This window comes from Temnothorax americanus, unplaced genomic scaffold (assembly GCF_048541705.1).
Source record: "Temnothorax americanus isolate GAGA-0224 unplaced genomic scaffold, ASM4854170v1 Scaffold83, whole genome shotgun sequence".
NCBI lineage: Eukaryota > Metazoa > Arthropoda > Insecta > Hymenoptera > Formicidae > Temnothorax > Temnothorax americanus.
Window position 1 is genome coordinate 194295 of NW_027509806.1, and position 26410 is coordinate 220704.

The 26410-nt window shown below is 41.8% G+C and overlaps 4 protein-coding genes and 1 long non-coding RNA gene across 5 annotated transcripts in view; 2 read left to right on the forward strand and 3 right to left on the reverse strand.

The window, feature by feature from the left end:
- The window catches only part of LOC143907527 (uncharacterized), an 85494-nt gene that overhangs the window by 36688 nt on the left and 22396 nt on the right, over positions 1-26410 (forward strand). The gene's annotated exons all lie outside the window — the stretch shown is intronic.
- On the reverse strand, positions 89-1066 carry LOC143907540 (uncharacterized). Its single transcript, XM_077424382.1, has one exon. The coding sequence runs from the start codon at positions 1064-1066 to the stop codon at positions 89-91; it is 978 nt and encodes a 325-aa protein (XP_077280508.1).
- Positions 1227-5929, forward strand: LOC143907541 (uncharacterized). The gene is made up of 4 exons (XM_077424383.1): positions 1227-1354; positions 1396-3066; positions 3131-4980; positions 5078-5929. The coding sequence occupies exons 1-2, from the start codon at positions 1227-1229 to the stop codon at positions 2051-2053; spliced, it is 786 nt and encodes a 261-aa protein (XP_077280509.1). The 3' UTR covers positions 2054-3066; positions 3131-4980; positions 5078-5929.
- LOC143907542 (uncharacterized) lies at positions 2335-5221 on the reverse strand. Its single transcript, XM_077424384.1, has 2 exons — positions 2526-5221; positions 2335-2428 (listed from the first exon to the last, which is right to left on the reverse strand). Exons 1-2 carry the CDS (start codon positions 5219-5221, stop codon positions 2335-2337), a joined length of 2790 nt encoding a protein of 929 aa, XP_077280510.1.
- On the reverse strand, positions 19106-20340 carry LOC143907514 (uncharacterized). Its single transcript, XR_013259867.1, has 2 exons — positions 20140-20340; positions 19106-19887 (listed from the first exon to the last, which is right to left on the reverse strand). It is a non-coding gene; the product is annotated as an uncharacterized LOC143907514 (long non-coding RNA).

Consider the following 26410-nt stretch of genomic DNA (forward strand, 5'->3'; position numbering starts at 1 on the left):
ATACTTGACGAGAATGAGTTACATTATTACAAGAAATTGCAGGCTGAAGGCCAATGAGACAATGAAGTGACAGCGAGTGTCGGTGAGCTCACGCATCCGTCGGCGGCGGCTGGTCCTCAGCCCCCGGGAGAAGCACGAGCTTGCACAGCGGTCGAACCAGCTCGGACGTGGTGGTGCGGATTGTGGCTACGCGTACAATGCCGTCGTCTCCGGGGTGTACTCGAACGATGCGGGCCAGTGGCCATCGACTCGGTGGCGTGCTTTCGGATCGCACCAGGCACAGAGAGCCGACGGCGGGTGCGTCCTCGGATTTGAGCCACTTTGATCGAGTTGCCATCCCGATGACATACTCGTGCGACCACCGTGACCAAAAGTGATCGCGCATTTTTTGGAGGTGTTGCCACCGGGAAAGTGAGCTCTCAGCGGCGTCATGCAAGGCGGGTTCGGGCAAGGCCAGGAGAGGAGCGCCGATCAAGAAGTGGCCCGGTGTGAGAGCGGATATGTCGTCCGGATCGTCGGACAAAGCCTGCAGCGGCCTAGAATTAAGGCAGGCTTCGACCTGAGAGAGGAGAGTGCTCATCTCCTCGAAAGTGAGCGTTGTCTCCCCTATGACCCGACGGAGATGAAATTTGGTCGACTTCACGGCGGCCTCCCACAGTCCTCCGAAATGCGGCGCAGCCGGAGGGTTGAAGTGCCAGGTTATGCCCTCCGTGGCGGCGGCGTGAGCAAGACGACGGCCGTCGGCAGACGACGCTCGAAAGAGCTCCCTTAGTACTCGATCGGCTCCCACGAAATTAGTGCCGCAATCCGAGTACATCTCCTCGCAGAGGCCTCGACGGGAAATAAAGCGACGGAAAGCTGCGAGAAAGGCGTCCGTCGTGTAATCTGACACGACGTCCAGATGCACCGCCTTGGTGCAGAGGCACACAAATACGGCGATGAAGCCCTTGTACGCTCGATGTCCGCGGCCCTTGCTCGTGCGGAGGAGGATCGGGCCGGCGTAGTCCAGGCCGGTTCGGAGAAAGGGACGCGCCGACGTGACTCGGCCTCTCGGAAGGTCGCCCATCGGCGGTTGCGGTGTCGTGGCTCGCCAGCGGGTGCAAGTTATGCAGCGGTGAAGCCGCTGTTTGACAACTGAGCGGCCACGAGGAATCCAGAAGCGACGGCGGAGTAAGCCGAGAGTGAGCTGCACTCCTCCGTGCAGTGTTCGACGGTGACACGACTCAATGAGCAACCGAGTGAGCCACGAGGACGGCGGTGCGATCATCGGATGTCGCTCATCGGTGGAAAGCAGGGCATGCTTGAGGCGGCCTCCGACTCTCAGCACGCCTTGGTCATCCAGGAATGGACTCAGGCGCGCTAACGAACTGCGATGGGACACAGTGCGGTTTGAAGAGAGTGCCGTGATCTCGGTGGTGAAGTGCAGTCCTTGCACTGCGCGAAGCCAGAGCAGCAGTGCGTCATTGATCTCGGTCGATTGCAGTGTAAGTGCGGTAGTGCGGGAAGCGGTGCGACGCCAACGCAAGCACCAGCTCGTGACTCGGAGGAGCCGGTGCAAGGAGGAAAACCGGAGAAGCATCTCGGGTTCCTCCTCGATTTTCTCGGTGGCGACGTGTGCCGCGACTCTCTGCTCGGGCAGATCGGAGTCGGACATCACAAGGTCTCCGCTAGGCCAGTGAGCTCGGTCCTCGCGGAGCCAGGCGGGTCCAGTCCACCACAGGGGATGCTCCAGCAGTTCGCCAGGGGCGATTCCTCTGGAGGCGCAGTCCGCTGGGTTGTCCCTCCCGGGGACGTGTCTCCATTGAGCGTCAGGCAGCCGTTGCTGAATGCGTGCCACGCGGTTCGCCACGTAGGTCTTCCAGCGGGAAGCGTGTCCTTGAATCCACTTCAGGGTGACCTGCGAGTCGGACCAAAGAAACGTGGGTGCTGTGAACAGACGCAAAGTGGAACGAGTGTGATCTGTGAGAGACGTGAGCAAGTCGGCGGCGGTGAGCTCGAGTCGTGGCAGTGTCACCTGCCTGACCGGGGCCACCCTGCTCTTTGCGGCCAATAGATGAATGGCCACGGAGCCGTTTCTGATGATGCGGAGGTACACAGCAGCGGCGTATCCTCGCTCGGATGCGTCGGCAAAGCCGTGCAGTTCCGCTTGTGCGTCTTCGTCCCCGCTGCCGAGCCAGCGGTTGACGCGTAAGCGGGAGAGGAGAGGCAGCTCCTCGAGGAAGCTCTTCCAGCTTTGCGCGTCGGCGGTGGGAAGCGGATCGTCCCAATCGAGTCTCTGGAGCCACGCGGACTGGATAAGAATCTTCGCGCGAATGACCACGGGGGCGAGCCATCCTAGCGGATCGAAAAGACGTGCGGTTTCCGAGAGGACGCGTCTTTTCGAGAGTTCGGTGACGGTGCGCGGGTGAATCGCGAACGCGAACGTGTCCTCGTTCGGGTGCCACAACAACCCGAGAGTGGAAAAGCAGTCGTTTTCCCATGAGTGCGGTTCGTGGTGAAGTCGGTGCTCGGGTGGGACTCCTGACAGCACTTTCTCGTCGTTCGCGGCCCATTTTCGAAGCGGGAACCCGCCCGCCGTGCACAGTCCGCGGAGTTCGGCCTGTTTCGCGATCGCAGCGGACAGAGTGTTCGCGCCCGAGACAACGTCGTCGACGTAGGTGTCCTCGCGTAACGCGATCGCTCCCTGCGGATATCGCGATTGTTCGTCGTGAGCCAACTGTTGCAACGTGCGAATGGCAAGAAACGGCGCGCACGCGAGGCCGTATGTCACCGTGCGGAGCCGGTACACGCACACGAGGGCGAGGAGGGCGCACCGCCAGAGGATGCACTGGTACGTCCTGTCGTCCGGGTGGACGAGGATCTGCCGGTACATCTTTTCGATGTCCGTGACGAAGGCGTAGCGGTGCCATCGCCAGCGCGTCAACACGTCGGCTAAAGCGGGTAGCAAATTGGCGCCTGTGAGAAGGTGGTGATTCAGCGACTCGCCGGACACTGTCTCTTGCGACCCGTTAAAAACCACCCGTAGCTTGGTGGAGGAGCTTGATTCTCGGAGGACTCCATGATGAGGTAAGAAGCATCCATACTCATTCTCATTGAATGGCGAGACCGTAGCTAACTCCATGTGTTTCAGGTCTTCGTACTCTCGCATGAACTGACGGTAGAGCTCTCCGAACCGGGCGTCTCTGTGGAACTTACGCTCCATGGCGGTCAGCAGGCGTTCGGCCGGTCGGCAAGTTTTCGACAACGTTGTTGGCGTCTTGGAAAACGGTAGGCGGACCACGTACCGTCCCGTCTCCGTGCGAGAGTGCGTTTGCACATAAAGGTCCTCGCACCTCTGTTCATCTGGCGTGAGGGCGGCGGGAGTGGAAGGCTCTGCTTCTTGCTCCCAGAAGCGGCGCACGAGATCGGCCAGCTCGTTGTCGGCCGTCGCTTGAAAGCTGCCGCGCGCGTGGAGGGCTGAAGCACCGCAGCCGCCGGACAGAATCCACCCGAAGGCTGTCTTCTGCGCGATCGGGGCATGCGGCCCGCCCTTTCGAAGGCCCTCTTCGAGGATGGTGGAGCAGACTTCTGCTCCCAGGAGCAACTCGACAGGATCTCCAGCCGAAAACTGCGCATCGGCTAGAGGCAGTCCCTTGAGATGGGGCCACGTGGCGGGGCTCTTCTTGGTCGTTGAGCCTTGGTACAGAGAAAGGCGAGGCAGCACGAACGCGACGGCGGAAATCGTGACTCCGGTCGTCACGGATGTGAGATTCACCGTCACCTTCCCGCGGGTTGACCCGGATTTCGACCCCCCGATTCCGAAAATCGACACGTCGGAGCGAGATCGTTGCAGGTGCAACTGTTGTACGAGCGACTCAGCGATGATTGAGACCTCCGATCCTTGATCGATGAGGACTCGAGCGGGATGCGAATTGCCGTAGCGGTCGGCGACGGTCACTCGCGCGGTCGCGAGGAGGATCGCCTTGCGGTCGTCAGCGGAGCGCACAGCGGACAGCGCGGAGACCTCGGTCGATGCTGACGCGGGAACGTATGCCTCGTGAAGCATCGTGTGATGACGAGCCTTGCACGTGAAGCAGTTCTTTGTCGATTGACACTTCGCGACGGTGTGATTGCCGAGGCAATTGTAACACAATCGGCTGGTCTCGACAACCGTCTTTCGGTCTGCGGCGGACTTGGATTTGAAGTCACTACACGTCATCAAGGAGTGTTTCCCCTTGCACAAGGCGCACTGCGGATCGGAACTGTTTTTTGACCCTTGTTTCGCGACGTGGGTCTTCGCGGACCGAGTGGAATCGGGGGCTTTCGCGGCGGGTTTCGGTCTCGCGGCGTTCAGCGTGAGGATGCGCTTCGAGATGAAGTCTTTGAGTTCCTCATGATCCGGCGGATCGACGGAGTCGCGGGTGGAGGACTCCCACTCAAGTCGCGTTCGCGGGTCGAAGAGCTCGACAACCAGGTGGTTGAAGAGGTCCATTCCGTGGGACTCGATGGGCCTCCCGATGCTCTCCTGAGCATTAACTGCGGCCGTGACGGCGTTGTGGACGCGGCTCAGCTCATCTGCGGTTTCTCCTTTCATCTTCGCCACGGCGGTAAACGTGGCGAAGTTGGAGCGGATCAGTTCCCTCTTATTCTCGTAGTGTTTACTGAGAATTGCCCACGCGCGATCGTAATTCTCACTGGTGATTGTTAACGACTGTATTAAATTTTCAGCCGGACCTTTAAGACACGAGCGGAGGTAATGCAGCCGCTCGACTGCCGAAATGGACGACTGATCGCCGATGACCGACCGAAAGACGTCACGGAAGGACGGCCACTTCTCGTATTCACCCGAAAACTGCGGCAGCTGTATACGGGGCAGCGAGGTTTTCAACGCGCGGTCGTTACCGTGCTCCACCGGTGTGGAGGCTTGCGCGGGCTTGCGGCGGTCGGCCTCGCCGGACAGGACGCTACGCTGCTGCACGTAAGCCATCTCGGCGGCCTCGAGTAAGTTTGATTGAGCGTACTCACTTTCAGCGTAGCGGCTCGAATCCTTGTAGCAGTTTCGAATCAGGTCGTGCTGACTCTCGAACTTTGCCCACAGGTCGTCGAGGATGCGAATGCGGGTCTCGATGGCGGCGAGGGTGATGCTCGCTTGCCCCATCTTCTTCAGGTTCTCTTCGGCTCTTGAGATGCGTCTGAAGAGCTCGTGTTGGCTGCTGACCATGTTGCTCTGGTCGAGACTCATGGTGATCTTCCGTTGGAGGAGGCACTCCCGAACTCGCGGTTGCCGGCGATAATCCGGCTCGAAGGACCAAAAATGTTCGAGAGCACGCGGTAGCGCGAGAGAGCGCGAGGTAGAAGACGACCACAGAAAAGGAGACAAGTGCAGAATTGAAAAATAAAACAGATATATTCAAAATGTATGTACAAGTATTTACAGTTCTTTTTTCCAGTGGCCGAAGAAAGCCGTGAAGCGCGCACAGAAGCTACGGCAAGCGACGCGGCGAAAGCGTGTTCAAAACGCGGAATAGCGAAAGGAGATGTGCAAAGCGGCGAAAAGCGGTGTGAAAAGCGGTTTTTCTGTGATCTGCGAGCGAAATCGATTCCGCGGCGCAGCGGCGGTCCTTTTAACGCTTCCGAGGCGAAACTCCCTCCCTGCAGATTTCTCCGAATTTCGGGAGGGTGATTGGCCACCGAAGTCCCGCGTCATGAAGCTGACGTCACCGGTTTCATGTTGCGACCCGACGGGGTCGTCACCTGTTTTCGAGTGCTTTGTGTATAGCATGGATCGTCCCTTTGTTCCAGCGTTATTGTTGTTTGACTTTATTATTGATTACAATGTTAAAGTTTCTAGAAAGCTAATCCCGAACGATCCATGCTATACCGAATGTTCCGCGACAATTCCTGAGCGGCATTTCACGCGAATATTAATTTTCTCAATTTGCATGTACTGACATGCAGCCGAACGCGACTTCGTCGCGGTGCTGAGTTTTCGATCTCAAACACCAGTCTCTTAATAATTTTTCTATCTCCTCCCTCTTCTTCCTACAGTCCCCATCCCACCCTTTCCTTCTGCGCCTTTTTTTACACTTCTCACCCTTACTTTTATCTTAATTTTTTTGTCAGTTTTTCGACCTCTTTATCTATTGCCCCCCTACCTATTTCTACCTCCTCCGTTCTTTTTCAAAACTCCTCTCTTCCCTCTTGCCTCTTCCGACCAGTCCGTCTTTTCCACCCACCTCTCTTCCTCCGCTATTGTCCCTCTCCTCTCACCACCACCCCTTTTGTCCAACCGTACTGCTATTGATTGGTGATCCGAATCTACCTCACACATCACCTCTAATCTTGTCACTCTTTCCCAAGCTGTTCTATCCCCTATTGCGTAATTGATCACTGTTTCCCCACTTTCTCCTGTAAAAGTCACCTCCCCCTCCTCATCTCCCTCCTTTGCTCCGTTCATAATTTCCCACCCTTCTTCTTCCATCCATTTTATCAGCCCTTTCTTCTACCTATTTATTATTTTATCTTTCGATTTTCTTTCAGCTCCCTCTTCTTCATCCTTCAGCGTTCCTTTTTCTCCTGTTCTTGCATTGAAATCACCCCCACTATCCATCTCTCCTCTCTCCCTTCCTCCTTTTTTACCGATTTTATCTTACCCATCAACTTGTCCAAGTTGCCGCTTACGTAAACTGTTGCCAATCTCCATTTTTCCTTCTTCCATCTTACTTCTTTAATCATTAAACCTTTCTCCTCTACCCATTTTTCTTTCTCTTCTAACCTTTCTCTGACTTCCATCATTATTCCACCTATTGCTCTTCCTTTTCTTCCAAGTCTTTCTTTCTTTGCACCCTGTATACTCCAGTTGAACTTCTTTGGCACCCTATTCTTTATCTTCTCTCATTCCTCCTGTTTCAACCACGTCTCCACCAACCCCACGACATCCCACTTTTTTATCCTTTCCCAAAACCCTTCCTGTTTTACCTTCACTCCCGCTACATTCCAAAAGCCTATCTTTAGGCTTTCTTCCTGTTCCTTCCTTTTTTCTTCCCTCTTTAATTCCTTTTTTCCCCCTTCTCTTTTTCACCCCTCTTTTTCCTCTTTTTCACTCCTTTTTACTTTTCTCATTTTACTCTCTCTGACTCCTTTCCCCCCTCCCCTCAGCCACACCACACTCCCTTTTTTCCTACTCTCCCTCTTCTCTCCGCTCTACCCTCCCATCGTTTTTGCTCCCTTCTCACTATCCTCCCTTTTCATTTTTCCGTCTCCCTCTTTTCCACTCTTTCTCCCTTCCTTTGTTCCTTTTTCTTCCCCTTTCTTCTTGTTCTTCTTTCTCATTTTCTATTTCATCTGTCATGACTTCTTTTTCCTCATCCCAACTCCACCACATCCCCTTTATCGAAATCTTTCCGTATACTTTATCCAAGCTTTCCTCCTATTCTTTCTCTCCTTCTCAGCTATCCTCTCCAGGCTCCATTACATTTTTCTTTCCTTCAAAATTATGTCATCCTTTATTCTTTCCATCCTCTTTTTCCACACATTTTTTTTCTGTATTACCTCTCTTTTTCTTACTCTATTTTTTAAACTAACTAAAACTATCTTCTTCTTTTGCGCCGTCTTTTTTCCTATCTTTTTTACCTCTTTTATTCCTTCCTCCTTTCCCATCTCTATATAACCATAGCTTCTCTACCGCTTCCTTTAGCCTTCACTCCTCCACCTCCACCTTTTTCATTACTACATTGTTCCTCCTTCTGTCTCTCTCTTCTAACTCTCTCCACATTTCTAGCTCTCTTACCTTCGCTTCCATTGCTTTATCTCTTTTTTCTATCTCCCACTTTCCTTCCTCCCATCTCTCTCTTTCTTTATACTATCCAGCCTTTCTTTTAACTCTCCTATCTCCTTTAATTCCTCCCTTTCCTTCTGCCATTTCACCTCTCTTTCTTCCACATGCGCCCTCATCTTCCTAATCTCATCTCTTATTATTTCTCTCTCTTTCTTGCTTTCTACTTTCTACCCTTTGCTCTTTCTGTTCTTTTCTTAATTCCCGTATTTCTTCCATCATTTTACTCATTATTCTTATTATCTGTTTTTTCCCTTCTGGCGATATCACCATTTTCCTACTCCATCTAAACGCCTCTTCCTCTCTTCTCTGCCCCCTTCCGCTCTTTTTTTTTAATAATCATCTATACTCGCCTCTCAACATAAACTCACACTTCTCTCTCTCTCCTTGTGCTACCCACCTTACCTCTTCTACTCGTCATTTTTTTGAGCTCCTTCTTCGCTTTATCCTTCCCCTCATTTTCCTTATTTATCTCCTCTACTTTCCTTTTTATCCCCTGCCTTCCTCTCACCTTATTTATCGTCTCCTTTTTTCTCCCTATCTCGCTTCAAATCTACCGCCACCTTACTCCTTCCCCTTTTCTCTCTGAGATGTCACCACCTCTCAGCCTTTCTTCACCCAAAATGTCGCCACCTCTCAACCGCCTGCCACTTCAATTTCTTTCTAAGGTGTCCGTAACCTCTTTCTGACCACACACCGTTACTAACTAATATCTCCTCTCTTACTCTTCCTTGCTTCTCGCCTCCACTTCCACCGCCTTTGCCACTTCTCCCTTCTCTCCACCACTACTCTCCTCTCTGCTGCTACTCCTAATTTCACTCTACGCCTTACTTTTTCGCTCTCTATCGCGCTCGCCAACCACCCGTTTCCACTCCTATACCCCTCTCCCTCTCTTATTAATTATAAATCTCATATTATTTTATTTTTTAAACTCTCATGTAATTTTTTTCAATTTTTTCATTCTTACTTACTCGCTCTCTTCTTCTATTTCATTTTGTTTTATTTTGTTTGATTCACTCTCAGTTACGTTCTTTCACCACTATCTTTATGTAGTTTCCTTCTACTATCTTTATATAGTTTCCTTCATTAACATCTATTCTGCATTATTTTCCTAATTTTACTGCATTTTACTGCTTTATCTTCTTTCATTCTTTCTTATTTTTACTTGTTCTCACTCCATAATGCTTCATTTTCGCTCATTGTCTTCTCTTTATTTCTCTCATTCTTTTTTATCTTCTCTGATTCTCTCTGATTTTTGTTCATGTCCTATTATTCAATTTTATCCTTATCTATTCCCTTAAATTCATATCCTGTCGTCTTAATTTTGTCTCTTTTTGCATTTTGCAGCCATTTTTACGTATTCTCACTAATTCTCTCTCTCTCTCGCTCTCTTTTTTCCCCTTCCCTCATTCTCTCCCCCTCTGCTCTACCCCTCTCTCTCTCTCTCTCTCTCTTCTGTCTTTTATTTTTCGCTCTTGTTTATATCATGTGTATCTTTGTATTATTCATTACTTGCCTAAAGTCTGTGACTATGGCATAAAATAAACCAATCAATCAATCTCTCTCTCTCTCTCTCTCCCTTTCTCTCTGTCTCTCTGTCTCTCTGTCTCCCTCTTCCTCTCTCTCCTTTTTTCTGTCTCTTGGCTCTTTTTTTTCCATTTTTTCTTTTTTTCTTCTTTTTGTTTGTTTTTTTTAATTTTATGGGTAAATATGCATATTAGGTCAAACCTCATCGATGACCTTGACCTTGACATATGTTGTCAAGGTCACCCTCCTGAGTGACCTTCAGAAGGTTTTAGCCGGCGGTCATTGTTTATTAAAAAGTTATAAACAAAAAAAGTTTGAAAAATATAGCAGATATTTTGAGTATTGGAAGGCATAAATGACTAATATTACGTTTTTTTTTTTAAAGCAGAGAATACTTTATTTTCGAGAAAGTCGCTGCCTTACCAAATACAACATTTAAAGTAGTAAATTGTTGATAAATTGAAGTCTTTTTGTTAAAGCAGAGAATACTTACATGGGTTAGATGACGCGCTTTAAAAGTATTCAACATGTGGCATCTCGCATATGAACTTTCCACGCATGAAAAGTTCACGCATACACTTTCCACGCGAACCGAGGTTCACGCACACCTCCCGTGCTTTCGGGGGAGGTGCGGTAGCCCCGAATCAGTTCACGCATACGCTTTTCACGCGAACCGAAGTTCACGCACACCCCCCGTGCTTTCGGAAGAGGTGCGGTAGCCCCGAAATAGTTCACGCATACACTTTTCACGCGAACCGAGGTTCACGCACACCCCCCCATACTTTCGGGGGAGGTGCGGTAGTCCCGTGTATTTAATTTGCATACTTAAAATTTTGCGTATTTTGTCCAAGTGTATGCGAGAACTATTTCAGGACTACCGCACCTCCCCCGAAAGCATGGAGGGGGGTGTGCGTGAGCCTCGGTTCGCGTGGAAAGTGTATGCGTGAACTATTTCGGGGCTACCGCACCTCCCCCGAAAGCATGGGGGGTGTGCGTGAGCCTCGGTTCGCGTGGAAAGTGTATGCGTGAACTATTTCGGGGCTACCGCACCTCCCCCGAAAGCATGGGGGGGTGTGCGTGAGCCTCGGTTCGCGTGGAAAGTGTATGCGTGAACTATTTCGACATATATATTAGTCATTTATGCCTTCCAATACTCAAAATAGCTGCTATATTTTCGAAACATTTTTTGTTTATAACTTTTTCATAAACAATGACCGCCGGCTAAAACCTTCTGAAGGTCACTCAGGAGGGTGACCTTAACAACATATGTCAAGGTCAAAGTCATCGGTGAGGTTTAACCTAATATGCATATTTACCATTTTATGATACCTTAATCATAAATTAAAAAAAAAAATCATATATTACATAAAACACGCTGTAGCCATCTTCATCGTTGATGTGATCATGATTTATAGCATCAATTATATCAATTTAAGAATGTAAAGAAACACATTTTCTTTTTCTTGTCATGCGATGCGTCAACGTAAAAAAATTTTTTTTTTAATAAGACGGCTTTTAAAGAAACTTTAAAACAAATAAAAAATTAAAAAATTAACAAATAAAAAAGCTCTCAAATGTATGAAATAATACTTTTAAAAATTTCTTTCAATTTTTTGAAGTCGGCGCCAAATTAATGATATTTTTAATAGCATTTTTCATTGGCAGTGCGCACTCAGTGCACATTAAAGCCGTTGTGTGTATACTGATTTAATCTCTAATATTTAAAGTAAAATGCAAATATTTCGACTCTCTGATAAAATACCTAATACATATTTTACCAAATAGTATAATAAAGAATATTGAGGATTTCGTGACTTAACCCGTTCATATTAAACATACTTTACGTTGATTTGTGTGTACAACGGCTTTAATGTGCATTGAGTGCGCACCAATTCTGCAAAAAAAAAAACACTAAGTATTCCTTTCAATTTTTTGAAGGCGACGTCAAATTGATTTAGTAATTATACTAATTATTAATTTGGCGCCGACTTCAAAAAATTAAAAAAATACTTTAAAAATATTATTAATTTGGCACCGACTTCAAAACATTAAAAGAAATTCTTAAAATTCCTCTCTATTATTTTATACCTTTTTTAAAGCTTCTTTATTTTTTATTTTTTTTTAATTTTTTTTAGAGCTTTTTTTAAATCTTTTTATTAAAAAAATTTTTTTCAATTCATACTTCTTTAGTGCGTTATTCAATTGATACGAATCAAAAATAATAATTTATTATTTGCTTGTAATTAATGTAATTATTAAGTATGCATAATTTTCTTACTGTTCCGTACCCTGATGTTCTAACGCGATGTTTTATGTACTAAAACTTTCCGGAGCAAGGATTGCTTTACAGTGAAAACCGCATCCATACAGTAGTTTCAGAAAAAATCGTAGACATATCCACGTACATCATACTCGCCAAATTGAGAACCTCCTTTTTGAAGTTGGTTAAAAATAAATTATATTTAATTTTTTATCATGGAATATTAAATTTTACACGTGACTGTTATGTCACATAGAAATTGATATATAAATCTATTTAAAAGAATTGGAGAAACAATTAAAATTTTAAAAATTGCTCAAAAATTTAAAAAAATATAGAACGGAGTTCAAAAAAGAACTAAAAAGTAAGAAAAAATTTAAAAAAAAATAAAAAAGCTTTCTATATTTTTTTACTTTTTAGAGCTTTTTTGAAGTTGGTTTTAATATATAAAAATTTTTTTTTTATTTTATATTTTTTTAGTGCTTTTCATTTATTTAATATAATTAAAAAATAAAATATATAATCTTTTTCAAATATTATATATCTTTCTTCTTCTTTTTCTGCACTTTTTCAATCAGTATCTCCAATATTTTTGTAATATTTTGACCATACAGAATAATTCCATCTGTTTTTGTTACATATAAAATTTTTTAGCATTGTCTCGTATATTCTCCTTTGGTTTTAGTCTGTGTAATTCCTTACTTGTTGTCGTAATTATCCCACCTTTAGTCATTCCTTTTATAGTTTTAAAAATTATAGGTGTGTAGTTCCATGTATGTTTACTTAAGCTGCGATCCATTTAACATTACAAATGCTCTTCGAAGTATTCCTCTTCTCTTTTCTTTCAGTGAAGAAAAACGAAGAAGATGAAGAACGCTTCAAAGCATTTGTAGCATCAAATGGACCATAGCCTTATTAGGCGGAGAGCTGGCGTTAAAAAACTGCAAGAGTGATATAATGGCTGATTTTTTCACATAACGTTATATTGCGAGTGTACATGAGTCCGCACCCACTCGCAAGGTCAGGTACTGGGACACCTGTCGCCGGCGCGCTTTGAAATAGGTCAAATTATTAAGTGCGATAAAAGTGTTTTGTAATGGCTCAAATTTTGTGGCAATCATTTTTATGAATAAAAATTAACCATTTACGAGCTGCGCGAGGCTCGCCGAGTCACGCGTCGTTTATTTTCGCCTTAAGACTGACGCCGAATACCGACGCTCTGTTCAAACCATGCAACTAACCGTCCTTTTCAAAACAGGAAAGGAAAACAACGTAAAAAATAACAATTACAATCGTGATTTAGTTAAAAATTTTTCAATTATCTTATTAAATACAAATGGAATTTAATTATAAGCAAATCACTACGCGCTTGGAGCAACCGCGCGCGCTTGATCTTCGCACTTCAAACGACTGCTGACTGCGTCAGTCCCATTAAACTGAAGTCTGACCGTTTTCTTCCTTCATTATACGCAATAATTTAATAGTTTCTAAATTTTCAGCTATTTCGAAACAGTTTTACTGACCTAATTATTGCGACCACTTATGCGAGATGTTGACTCGCTGCGTCCCATAACTGTGCGGTCTGACGGCCACTTTCTAACGGTTTTTTATATTATTTATTAGTTTTTCACAAAATTTGAGCCATTACAAAACACTTTTATCGCACTTAATAATTTGACCTATTTCAAAGCGCGCCGGCGGCGCTTGCGAGTGGGTGCTGACTCATGTAGTACACTCGCAATATAACGTTATGTGAAAAAAATCAACCATTATAAAACTCTTGCAGTTTTTTGACGCCAGCTTTCGGGCTATATCATCTTGTTCTTAATCTTCTACATTTCTTAACGTTTGACATTCGACAACTGTACTTATGTTATATGTACATACATACATACATACATCCATACAGGTGTTTCCTAATAAGTGGGAAGTATTGTAGTGGTAGATTCAGGACACGAAAACAATGAAAAAATATAAACATATGTCCTATTTGACCTTATTTCCGAGTTATGACCATTTCTGTGCTCCAGTAATTTACAGCTGCTTACATTCGTAGAAAGTGTTTGAAATGGTCATATTTGGTTTGTATTTGTAAACAGTACTCAATATCTGCAGAATATTTCCCGACCTCGTTGATTTTATACATTCTATTAAGTAAATGCAAGTAAATTATTAAATGCTTCTAGCACAAAAATAACGTTTCTAAACTCTTAACGAACTCTCGCAAACGTGCACGTAAACGTCAAACAAACATTCATGAAGATTCTTCTTATTTTAACTTCTTATTTTTGCTTGGAAAATAATTCCTGAATGATTTAATGTATCAACCTCTGGTTTGAGCCAAAATTTATCTTATTTTATGCTCTTTCTAACGATATACAATATAAGAGGTTCCATTTGAAATTTTTAAGGATTTGGAGTTTTCTTATAGGGCAATCCCTTGGGGAGACGACTCCCAATCCTCTGAGTTGCCCCTCGAAATGATCAAACACGTACATTTCGATATTTTTCATAATTTTAAGCCATTTCTGAAATATAGATGGTGGACACTTTTTGTTTGCAGAACCTGTATATGTTTATACATATACATATATACAGGGTATGTTATTTTAAATACCCCAAACAAATATCTCGAAAAATATGGAAGATATGAAAAAACGTTTTAGACAAAAGATGCATCAAAGAGGACAAATAATGATAAAACCAATTTTGAAATAAATCAATTTTTTAAGGTCACATAAAGGTCATTGCCATTTTTTTTCATAATATGTTTTTTCTAATTATTCTACATATAAAAGTATTAAGATAGTTGTAAAGAAATTAATAGTTTACAAGTTTATTTCATATTTTAATCTGGCACATTTTGGCGAAATATAAAGTACCTCATAAACTATTCATTTTTGGTAACTGTACCTTTAACATTTTTATGTACAGAATAATAAAATAAATCAATTGGTGTAAAAAAATTGTTGCTTAGCAAAAAAATTATGTAATTTGGAATGTGCAAACACATGTCTTTCTTGAAAATAAGTAACAATGTGTTTTCTTTACACCAACTGATAAAAATGTTGCATTACAAGAAATAAAAAAATGCTAGTATGTTTATTCTATACATTCTTAGCTATACTATAATTTTATAAAGAATTTAAAATGAAAATATTTACTATAATTGTGCTATTCCTTATAAACAAATATACTAAAACCTTATAAACAATAACATACTAAAAAGTTACATATGGATGCATCCAAAACATTTTTTATTATAGAGTAAGTCTAGTATTTTTACGCCACGAGGGGTTTTACGCCGCAGATGTCAGAAAAAATAGAAAGAATGAAGTTACTTGCTACTAATTATTCTTTTATGTGCCTTTATGCCATATTAGTATTGTATTGTAATTTCAGTTCTTTACTTTACTGATAATATTAACGAAACTGTCGTGATTTGAATTGATTTCTCACCGTAGTAAGAAGCGCGATCTTGTGTTACGACCTACGTAAAATAATTACTGTAGGGAATGTAAAAAGTTTAATGGTTATTTCATGACACATAAGTGTAGAGGGATAGTAAATGATAGAATACAGCAAAATACAAGTGCATAGCTCTTGTATTTTTTGTTTACCTTAATATCTTGTATATCCCTCCTGTGTTTAGGATATACAGCAAGTTAGCATGCAGGATTTAGGCCATAGTACGGATACTTTATTAAACTCAAAATCTCCTATGTGTTCTTTTTCTTTCTTTTTTTGGATTGTATAACAATAATAATCTTTAATGCACCTATCGTTTTTCTATTTTTTTTTATTTTTTAGTTTTATAATTTGTTTATCATTTTTACATTTTAATAAATTTGTTACACATATTTTATAACTTATTTATGACAATTTATTGCCTTATTTATAAACATTACTTGTAACTTTTTATAATGCTTACATTTTACCCATGAATGTCATATAATCCACCCTTCTAAGATACATGGCAAAAATGCAAGTGTTTATAAGTTATTTTTAATTAAATGCAAAGAATTAATATTTTATGTTTTTAGTAGTAGATAGTATAAAGTTTTTTTAATTTCAATTTTAACTTTTTAATTCTAACAATAATATTAATTAATAGTAATAGAAAACATAAATACAGAGAATTCTAAAAGTTAAATATGTAGTATAACAGCACTCTCTCCAATTCCTTTAAAATTTTTAAATTTTAAACAAATTTGTCGCTTATTATATAATTATAATTAATACACTTAAAATATCACAATGTCGGCAAGTAAGGAAATGATAATTGAAATAATAGATTATGGATATACATTTATTTCCTATCTTGTTCTCTTCCGTCGCTTTACTTTTTTTCAACCCTATCAGCACTCTCTCTACTTCTTCCCATCCTATCCCCTCTCCTTTCTCTACTTCCCCCTCCTCCCCCTGCTCTTCTTCATTTCTTTCTCCTATAACCTTCGCTTATATTCCGTTCCTTCTAACATGTCCCTTAAGTATTCATCCCACTCCTCTATTGTTATCTCCTAGTAGTAAATTATTAATTTCTACTCTTCTTCTCCTTTCCTTCTTTATTACTTCCCACACCTGCTTCTCTGTTCTCGCCTCTCTTACCTCTTCCAGCAGATTTTTCTTTTTTTCCTTTTTTCTTTCACACATTTCCTTATACTCCTTTTTTCTCTTATAATGTTCTTTATATTGTCTTCCCCTTTTCCAATCTTTCAATAACTTTTCTACCTCCTTCCTCTTTTTCCCACAGTCCCCATCCCACCATCCTCCCGTTCCTTCTGCTCCTCTTTTTTACTCTTCTCATCCTTTCTTTCATCTTAATTATTTTTGTCAACTTTTCGATTTCTTTACCTATATTGGCCCCACTACCTATTTCTACCTCCTCCGTTCTTCTTCTAAACTTCTCTCTTGCCTCTTCCGACCAGTCCGTCTCTTCCACCCACCTCTCTTCCTCCGCTATTGTCTTTCTTCTCTCACCACCACCCCCTTTGTCCACCCGTACTGCTACTGATTGGTGATCCGAATCTACCTCACACCCCACCTCCAATCTTGTCACTCTTTCTCAAACATTTCTATCTCCCTTTGCGTAATTGATCATTGTTTCCTCTCTTTCTCCTGTAAATTCACCTCTCCTTCTCATCTCCCTCCTATGCTCTATTCATAATTCTCCACCCTTCTTCTTCAACCGATCTAATCAGCCCTTCCCCCTGCCTATTTATCATTTTATCTTTCGACTTTATTTCAACTCCCTCTTCTCCATCCACCAGCGTTCCTTTCTCCCCTGTTCTCGCATTGAAATCGCCCCCCACTATCCATCTGTTTTTTCTCCCTTCCTCCTCCTTCACCGATTTTATCTTACCCATTATCATAAGTTGCTGTTTACGTAAACTATTGCCAATCTCCATTTCTCCTTCTTCCATCTTACTTCTCTAATCATTAAACCCTCCTCCTTTATCTATTTTTCTTTCCCTTCTAACACCTTTCTGACTCTCATCATTATCCCATCTATTGCTTTCCTCTTCTTTCAACTCTTTCTTTCTTTACACCCTGTATCTTCCAGTTGAACTCCTTTGGCACGTTATTCTTCATCTTGTCCCGTTCCTCTTATTTCAGCCATGTTTCCACCACCCCCACGACATCCCACTTTTTTATCCTTTCTTAAAACCCTTCCTGTTTTCCCTTCACTCCCGCTACATCTCAAAAGCCTATCATTGGACTTCCTTCCTGTTCCTTCCCTTCCTTCTCCCACCTGCATTCCTTTCTTCCCCCTCTCCCTCTTTTTCCTCTTTTTCACTCCTTTTTACTTTCCACACTCTACTCTCTCTGACTCCTTTCCCCCTGCCCCTCAGCCTCACCACACTCTCTTCCTCCCTACTCTCCCTCTCTTCCCTCTTCTCTCCGCCCTACCCTCCCATCGTTTTTCTCTCTTCTCACTATCCTCCCTTTTCATTTTTCCGTCTCCCTCTTTTCCACTCATTCCCTTCTCCTCTGTTCCTCTTTCTCCCCCCTCCTTTTTCTTGCTCCTCTCTCTCATCTTCCCTTCCATCTGTCAGGACTTCTTTTTCCTCATCTCAACTCCACCTCTTCCCCTCTATCCAAATCTTTCCGTACTTTACCCATTCTCTTCTTCTATTCCTTCTCTCCTTCTCAGCTATCCTCTCCAGGCTCCATTGCATTTTTCTTTGATGCTTTCCTACAAGGTCATGTCATTCTTTATTTCTTCCATCCTCCCTTTCAACACGAATTTCTTGTGCATTACCTCTCTTTTTATTACTCTATCTTTTAATCTAACTAAAACCATCTTTTCTTTCCCCGTTTTTCTCTTTTACCTCCTTTATTCCTCCCTCCTCCTCTTCCATCTCTAGCCATAGCTTCTCTACCGCTTTCTTTCGCCTTCCCTCCTCTACCTCCACCCCTTTCACTACTACATTGTTCCTCCTTCTTTCTCTCTTTTCTAACTCTCTCCACCTTTCTAGCTCTCTTACCTTCGCTTCTATTGCTTTATCTCTTTTTCCTATCTCCCACTTTCCTTCCTCTTGCACTTCTCCCTGCCTTTCCTTCCTCCCATCTCTCCATCTCTTAATATATTTAAATTTATATATTAGTTAACTTTTCTTTATATACACTACCGCTCATTAATTTCAATATACCCCTATATTTGTTAATTTCTCTGTAAAGGATGAACATGATACATATGTTTTGTACAGAAATGAATACATTTCCTGTTATAAACACTTGCATGCATTGCATTTTTATATATTATTTATATAAAAATGCGATGCGCATACAAGTGAAATGTTTATAACAGCAAGTGCATTCATTTCTGTGCAAAACACGTATCATGATGTTCATCCTTTACAGAGAAATCAACGAATCTGTTGTATACTGAAATTAATGACCGGTAGTGTGTATATAAAGAAGTTAACTAATATATAAATTTAAATATATTTGCAATATAATAAATATTTTTATAACATATTATACCTTTCTCTATATTGTTCTTTCTCTTCTCCTTTTTTCTTCTTTTTTTATCCCTATATCTTTCTTTCGTCTTAAAATATTTTTTACTTTTTTATAAACAGCTTAAGGTATCGGATACGATAAATAATGCTATAAAAGCTACATTTGAATGGAACGGTAATAATTTCAACATCCTACCTCATAATAGCGTAATAAATGTAAACGATTCATAGGAATAAATGTGATAGTATTTATGAAATAAAATTAAGCATAAAATAGATAAATTTAAGAAATATTACTTTAATGATTATATTATCTTACGCGTTATTAACATCCCATACAGGCAAAGCAAATAGATACTATGATATACAGGATACCTTTAAACAATTCTTTCATTTTCTAACATTTTTCAGATATATTGTAATATAATCGTATAATCGTCATATTTTTTTACACAGAAATACTAACGCAAAATTATTCGGACATTGTTACTACTAAAATTAAAAAATCAGATGATAGGTAATATACATATTTTTAATTCACATATTTCTCATTTACTACCGATCATTATTTCACAATGATACATTTGCAACGAAATAGATACGCCAATACCCAAAACGTATATCTGTAATCTAAACACAAGTTTTTATATTCTGGAAACGATACAAGTGTCTTAAAATACTTTTTACTTGTTTCTAAGCAGCATAAAATATCGATACTATCCGAATAGTATAAAAGCTACATTTGGATGGAACGATAATAATTTAGACACCCTACCTCTATAATTATGTTAAAATCGTCAGATATACTGTAATATAATCGTCATATTTTTTTACACAGAAATAATAATGCAAATTATTCGGACATTGTCACTAAAAAATTAAATGAAGATAGTTTGTAATCATACAAAGATACTGTTTAGTTAATGTACACATCTTTTTTATTCACATATCTCTCATTTACTATCGATCATCATTTCATAATGATGCATTTGCAACGAAATAGATACGTCAGCAACATTCGAAACCATCGACTGGAAAAAGCATTCTTCTTGGTCTATTCGTTGTGACGGATAAAATCGTATAATTTCAGCACTCAGCGGTGGATTCACTTCAATTGATGCAATTTTAAGACAGAGCTCAATTCAAAGAATCCTCGTTGTTACTAAATATGCTTACAAGGCAAGGCCTGTGAACAGCGCTAATTTCCCTGCCATGCGCATATCTTTTTTTTCGTGGCTGTATCCTGATTAGGCATCATCTTGTCCGCAATATGCTTATAGACTTTTCCATTCAGCATTAACATAAAAAAGCCGTCGTACCATCTGAAATCGTTATATAATTGTCTTGGTATTATAATTAATTTTATAATAAGTGTTTCCTCTCCGATAGCATAAACAAAATTAATTTTAGGAAATCTTAATTATTTTATCTTTTTCTGAAAGTAGAATAAAAAACGAAACTAAAAATCAAGTTTTTTAAAATAATAGACAACTTGAATAAATTATAATTAATGTTTATAAGAACAATTTTATATTACTATTAAAAGGAATGTTCAGAGCACTGATTACACTTACATTTCCTGGTTAGCGCTTATTTAAGGGGTTAGTCTACTCGAGAATGGTCAAAAAATCGATTTTTTTTTATTGGCTTAAAAAATCCTTTGAACCCTCTAGAATAAGGGACAAAAGGTCTTATACCTGCCAGAACTCGTTTTCATTGAAATTTCGAGCTCCTACCCAAGCGCTCCGGAGTGCTCCGAAACGCTTATCTGCTGCAAATCGTTACCTGTTCGGCGGGTACAACATAACGATTTACCATTCAATTTTGAATTTCTCTAATACACTAACGACACCAACAGATGTCGTTAAAAATACTTTATAGTCAGTCAGAAGTATTTTCAACAGACAGCACGCCAGTATTGCATCATTTTGCTCCGAAACGAGTGTTTAGTCGCGCGAAAACCGTGGAAGTGGCATCGTATTTTGCAGCAAGCATTTTTAATCACGGGTACGAGAGTATTCTACAAATGATGGACGTCCTGAACTTACAAATTGGGCCAAATGCCGTCGAAATGTGCGATAAAGCGGATGACCTGCGAATTGCGATTGCTGACAAGCGGTCGTTCGAGACCTCCAAACAAGAAAGAATTAATAGAAGAATAGCACAATCGGCTCTCGAAGAGAATTTTTACGAGGTGGAAGGTTTACTGTATGACGCAGGAATGGCTGATTAACGGTAAGACGCTTAAAATGCAATTTTTCACTCAAAAAACTAGTGCCGAAACTTTAAACGCGTTTTTCTCAAAACTATGTTTTTCAAAACGGTGTACACGATATCTCGAGTTCTAATCGATGAATCGACTTCAAATTTGGTACACATATTCTATGGAATAGTAGTTACGGAATGACGAACGATTTTATTATTATAATATTTTGTTCAATAATTATTAATAATAATAACACGTAATTTGAGTCCAAAAATGCAGCAAAAAATTCAGGAATTTTTTTCTTGACGCCAAAAGCAAGGAGAGAAAAAACGCTTCGTCATTCCGTAGACAATACAATATAGTTTATGACTATATTTTTTTTTTTGGTTTCAGACCATCCACATTCCAGAAACCATGTACACCGTTTTACCACCTCTAAAAAACATGGTTGCGCGCGAAGGAGTGCCTCATCGCCATCTTAAAATTTTTTAACGCATAAAAATTTGGACATGTTCTCGAAACTTTAACAAAGAAAATAAAAAAAAACATTTATTTATCACCGATACTTTGTCTGAAATTAATTCTTGAAAATTCGCCTGTTTTTGGCTCTCTCGAGTAGACTAACCCCTTAATGACATGTTGTATTTTCCAAATTTTACTTCCAAAACACCGAAAATACCTTCCAGCCTGTGATGACACCACGTATACGCCAACGAACCTGCACGGTATCGTTTTCAGAATGCATTGTGATCTTTAGGATGTCAAGCTTGACGTGTGCAAACTTCATATGACCAATGAACCTTAATAGTATCAATTGCTTCGCATAACTCACAAGTCCCTTGCAATATTTTTAAAGCATATTATGAGAAAATAAAAATACTTAATGCTAAAAACTCTCAATTGCTTTGAATACTTAATAAAATTAATTTTCGTTACTCCTCTAATATTGTTGATAAAAATTATATCATAATGGATAATAGGGACTCAATTTACAAATATTTTAGCATAACTTGCCTACAATACAAATTGCGCTACAGAACACTTTTTCCTTCTTTTCAACTTTTAAAATTTACAAGAAAGCATATGTATACGTACATACATGTGCAATTTTGGATACACCTTCCTTCTTAAAGATCTCTTCGGTATCACCTCCCTGCGGTCAATATATGGCGGCAAAATTTTGTATACCACATAGTTAAATATAAAATGTTCCTGCGTGAGAAAACGAGAGAAAAGGACATTTATAATAGGTAATGACACACGATACGAACCACACAATAGTGTAAATTCGGGATTGGGGGAAGAAAGAGGGGGTAAAGGAGAAGAGATTCTTACAATTAGAGGCACTCTGTAGCAACTCGTATTATCTAGCACAAGAGGACCTCACCACCTCCCATTTCTCTTCTCTCTCCGCTTACTTCACGTACTTATCTCTCTCATATTTTTTTTTCTTTCTTCTTATTTTTCATATAAGACTTCTTACACTCTAATTTTTTCATTTGGTACCTTTCTTTGTCTGTCAACAACAACGTAAACAAAATCAGGCTTAACGGGCACCCCTGTCTTTCTAACTCTCCTTCCTGTTCAAAACCTTTCTCCCAGCTCCTCTCCCACCCTTACCCTGCATCCCTCAACAGCTCCTTACATCTTATCACCAAGCCCTTTCTCACTCCTTTTTTCCTCATCGCTTCCATCAGAATCCTTCTGTCCACCGAGTCAAAAAAGCTGCTTTCAAGTCTACGAACAACACCACCATCTTCCCTTTCTTTAATTTACCTGCCTATTTATTAAGTAATTTAATACATAGATGTTGTCCGTGGTCCCTACCCCTCTCCTAAACTTTGTCTGACTCTGCGGAAGCAATCCCTTCTCTTCTACCTCCTTCCTCAACCTTTCCGCCAAAACAGCAGCGTACACCTTGTATGCCGTTTGTGCTAACATCACCCCTCTGTAGTTTCCCACTTTCTCCCACTTCCCCTTTTTTATGGGCACTATAATTCCCTCCCTCCAACCTTCCGGCCAACCCTTTTCTTTCCACACTCTATTACATACCTCCCACAACCATTTTTTTACCACCTCTCCTCCAAACTTTCATACCTCATTTGGAATTCCATAACTTCCCATCGCTTTTCCTTCCCTAAGTTTTCCCACCATTTCCCACATCTTTTCTCTTCTTATTTTTTCCTCTTCTCCTCCAACTCCTCCCAACGAATCTCTGAAATACCTATCCCATTCCTGCATACTAATTCCCTCTTTCAACCTTCTTCTCCTCTTTCTCTCTCTGTTTACCATCTTCCATATATGTCCCTCTGTCCTAATCTCCTTTACCTCTCCTTTACCTCGCTGTTTTTCCTCCCTATAACTGCCACTTTTTCTTCTTTTTTTTCTCTATTTCCTTAACATGAGCTTTTTCTCTTCCTTTTTTTTTACATTCTTCACCCCAACAGCCTCTTTCTCCGCCCTTTTTGCCCTTTCCATTCACTTTCCTTAATACCTTCCTTATCCTCCTTTTTAGCCCCTACCATTCTTCCACTCCCCTTCCTGAATTTGCTTATCCCCCACTAACTTTTTAAATTTTTTCTTGCCTTCCTCTGATCAATCTTCTCTTTCATTTTTGCCCTTCCCCCCTTCTTTTTACCCAAACCGTCCTTCACCCATTTTACCTACGCCGTCACTGGCTGGTGGTCTGAGTCGACCTTCGCTTCCACCACTACCCGTTCTATCCTCTCCCTTGTCCTCCTGTCCCCCAACACGCAGTCAATCACCGACTCCCCTATCCTCCCTCTCCCTTAAAAATTGCCCACCCATGTTCCTCCAAAAATCTACATAACTTTCTTTCCTCCCCGTTTACCTTGCCATCTTTCGTTCTTCTTTCCCCTTCTCCTCTCTCTTCCTCTCCTTCTTCTACAAATCCCTCCTCCTTCCCAATCCTTGCGTTAAAATCCTTCCTATCAGCACCCTCACTTCCGTCTCTATCTCCTCCACCTATTAATTTAGGTCTTCCAATTTCCTGCCTTTATCTTATTTATATACACTCCTACTATGTTCCACCACTTCTTCTCTAACCTTACCTTTATCGATAGCATCCCTTCTTTATCTTTTTTCGTCCTTCCTTTTTCCATTTTGACCCCTGCCCTCGCCCCTACTATAATTCCTCCTACCGCCCTTCCCTTACGATTCTTCCTTTTTGCTTTCTGCACTTCCCACACGTAACCTCTCGGCAGCCTTTCCTTTATCTTTTGTCATCCTTTACCATCCACCCATTTCTCACATAACACCATTACATCCCTTTCCTCCAGCCCCATCCAAAACTCTTATCTTTATTTGTTAATCCCGCCACATTCCAAAAAGCCACCTTATATATTCTCTTTCTCTCCTCTCTCTCTCTCCTCCCCCTCTTTCTCTCCAAATCTTCTCTCTAATTCCTCCTCTTTATCCTTCTCATTCTCTACTCTTCTTTCACCCACTCGTTCCCTCTTTTTCTTTTCTACTCAACCTACTTTTGCAATTCCTCTCTTTTGCTTTCCTTCCCTTTCCTTTGCCCTGCTTCACAACACCTCTCTCTACTATCCCTAAGCACATCTCTTACCTTATCCCACACCCACCACTCCCCTTTTATCCATACTTCTCCCTGCCCTATCCGTACCCTCTCCTCTTGCCTTCCATGCAACTTGATTTACCTTCCATTTTCTTCTTATGTCAAATCTTCCTCTATCCAAGTACTTTTGCCTCTCAATTTCCACTTATTTCTCATTATTCTTGATTTCTCTTCCTCACTTCCTACTCTTACTACTGCTATACCTCCCTTCTCTCTCCTTCCCGCATCTATTTTTCTAATCTCCTCTATCTTAACTTCTAAGCCTATCTTTTTTATTACCTTTATTTCTCCCTCTATTCCTACCGTATCTTCTTTCACTCTTTTTATCAAAATATTTCTCTTCCTTTCTCCCCTCTCCTTCACTTTACACCTCCTTTCCAGCCTTTCCACCCTCTCTTTCCAATCAGACTTCTTTCTCCCCCCCCTCCCTTTTTTTTCTTCGCTTCCTTCTGCACCTTTTCCTCCATCACGAACTCCTCCCTTTAACTCCATTTGCATCCCCTCCAATTTTCCTTCCAAATCTTCTATTCTATTCTTAAACTCTTCTCTTTCCCTTCTTCATTTCTTCTCTCTCTCTCCTTTAGTTCGTTCCTTATCTTCTCAACTTCTTTCACCATTGCCTCCTTTTGCTCTTTCGCCACCTCTCTTAATTCCTCTCTCACTTCCTTTAACCCCTTCCTCAGCTCTTATCCTAATTCTCTCAACAACCCTTTCATATCTATATCTTCTTCCCCTGGTGGCGTTCTCATTACCTTCCTGCTTTTCTTGAAATGGTCCTCGCTCCCTTTCCCAACCGCTCCTTCTTCCTTCTCCATTGTATCCCTCTTCCTCTTGAAAAGCTCGTCTATGTTCCCCGTACTACCGCGTCTCTCTTTCCCCAATTCTATGGCCGTACTGCTTCCCCGCGTTATTCCCAAACTCCCCAGAATTCCCTAGCTCTTTACCCTAGCGCTCTATACTTTTTTCCTTCTACGATCTACGTCTGTCTCTATAACCTTAACCTTCCTGTTTCTCTTCAGCCTCCACGGGCTCTCTCTCTCTCTCTCTCTTTCTCTGAACCCTGCGCACTTCTTCCACTCTCACACCTTCCTTCTCCTACATTGTGCTCGCCCCTCGCTTACCACACACTCTCTCTCGCCCTACCTCTCACACTCGCACTCTGTTATTCGCTTATCCCATTTTTCCTGTTCCAGCCACGTCTCCATCAACTCCCCAACATCCCACTTTCTTATCCTTTCCCAAACTCTTCCTGTTTTCCCTTCACTCCCGCTACATTCCAAAAGCCTATCTTTAGGCTTCCTTCCTGTTCCTTTCCCTCCTTATTTCTCCTGCATTCCTTTCTTCCTACTTCCCCCTCTTTTTTCTCTCTTTCACTTCTTTTTACTTTCCACACTCTACTCTCTCTGACTTCTTTCCCCTTTCCCCTCAACCTCAGCACACTCTCTTCCACCTTACTCTCTCTCTCCTCCCTCTTCTCCCCGCACTCCCCTCCCAACGTTTCTCCACCCTCCTCACTACCTTTCTATTTCATTTTTCCGACCCTTTCTCTTCTACTCTTTCCCTTCTCTTCTGTTTCTCTTTCTCCTCCCTTCTTTTTTTGCTCTTCTCTCATTTTCCCTTCCATCTATCAGAACTTCTTTTTCCTCATCCCAACTCCACCACTTCCCCTCTATCCAAATCTTTCCGTACTTTACCCAATCTCTCATCCTATTCCTTCTCTCCTTCTCAGCTATCCTCTCCAGGCTCCATTGCATTTTTCTTTGATTCTTTCCTTCAAGGTCATGTCATTCTCTATTCTTTCTGTCCTCCCTTTCTACACATTCTTCTTCTGCATTACCTCTATTTTCTTACTGTATCTTTTAACCTAACTAAAACCATCTTCTCTTTCCCCGTCTTTCTTCCTTTCTCTTTTACCTCTTTTATTTTTCCCTCTTCCGCCATCTCTAGCCTTAGCTTCTCTACCGCTCTCTTTTGCCTTCCCTTCTCTACCTCCACCCCTTTCACTACTACTTCTCCTTCTGTCTCTCTCTTCTAATTCTCT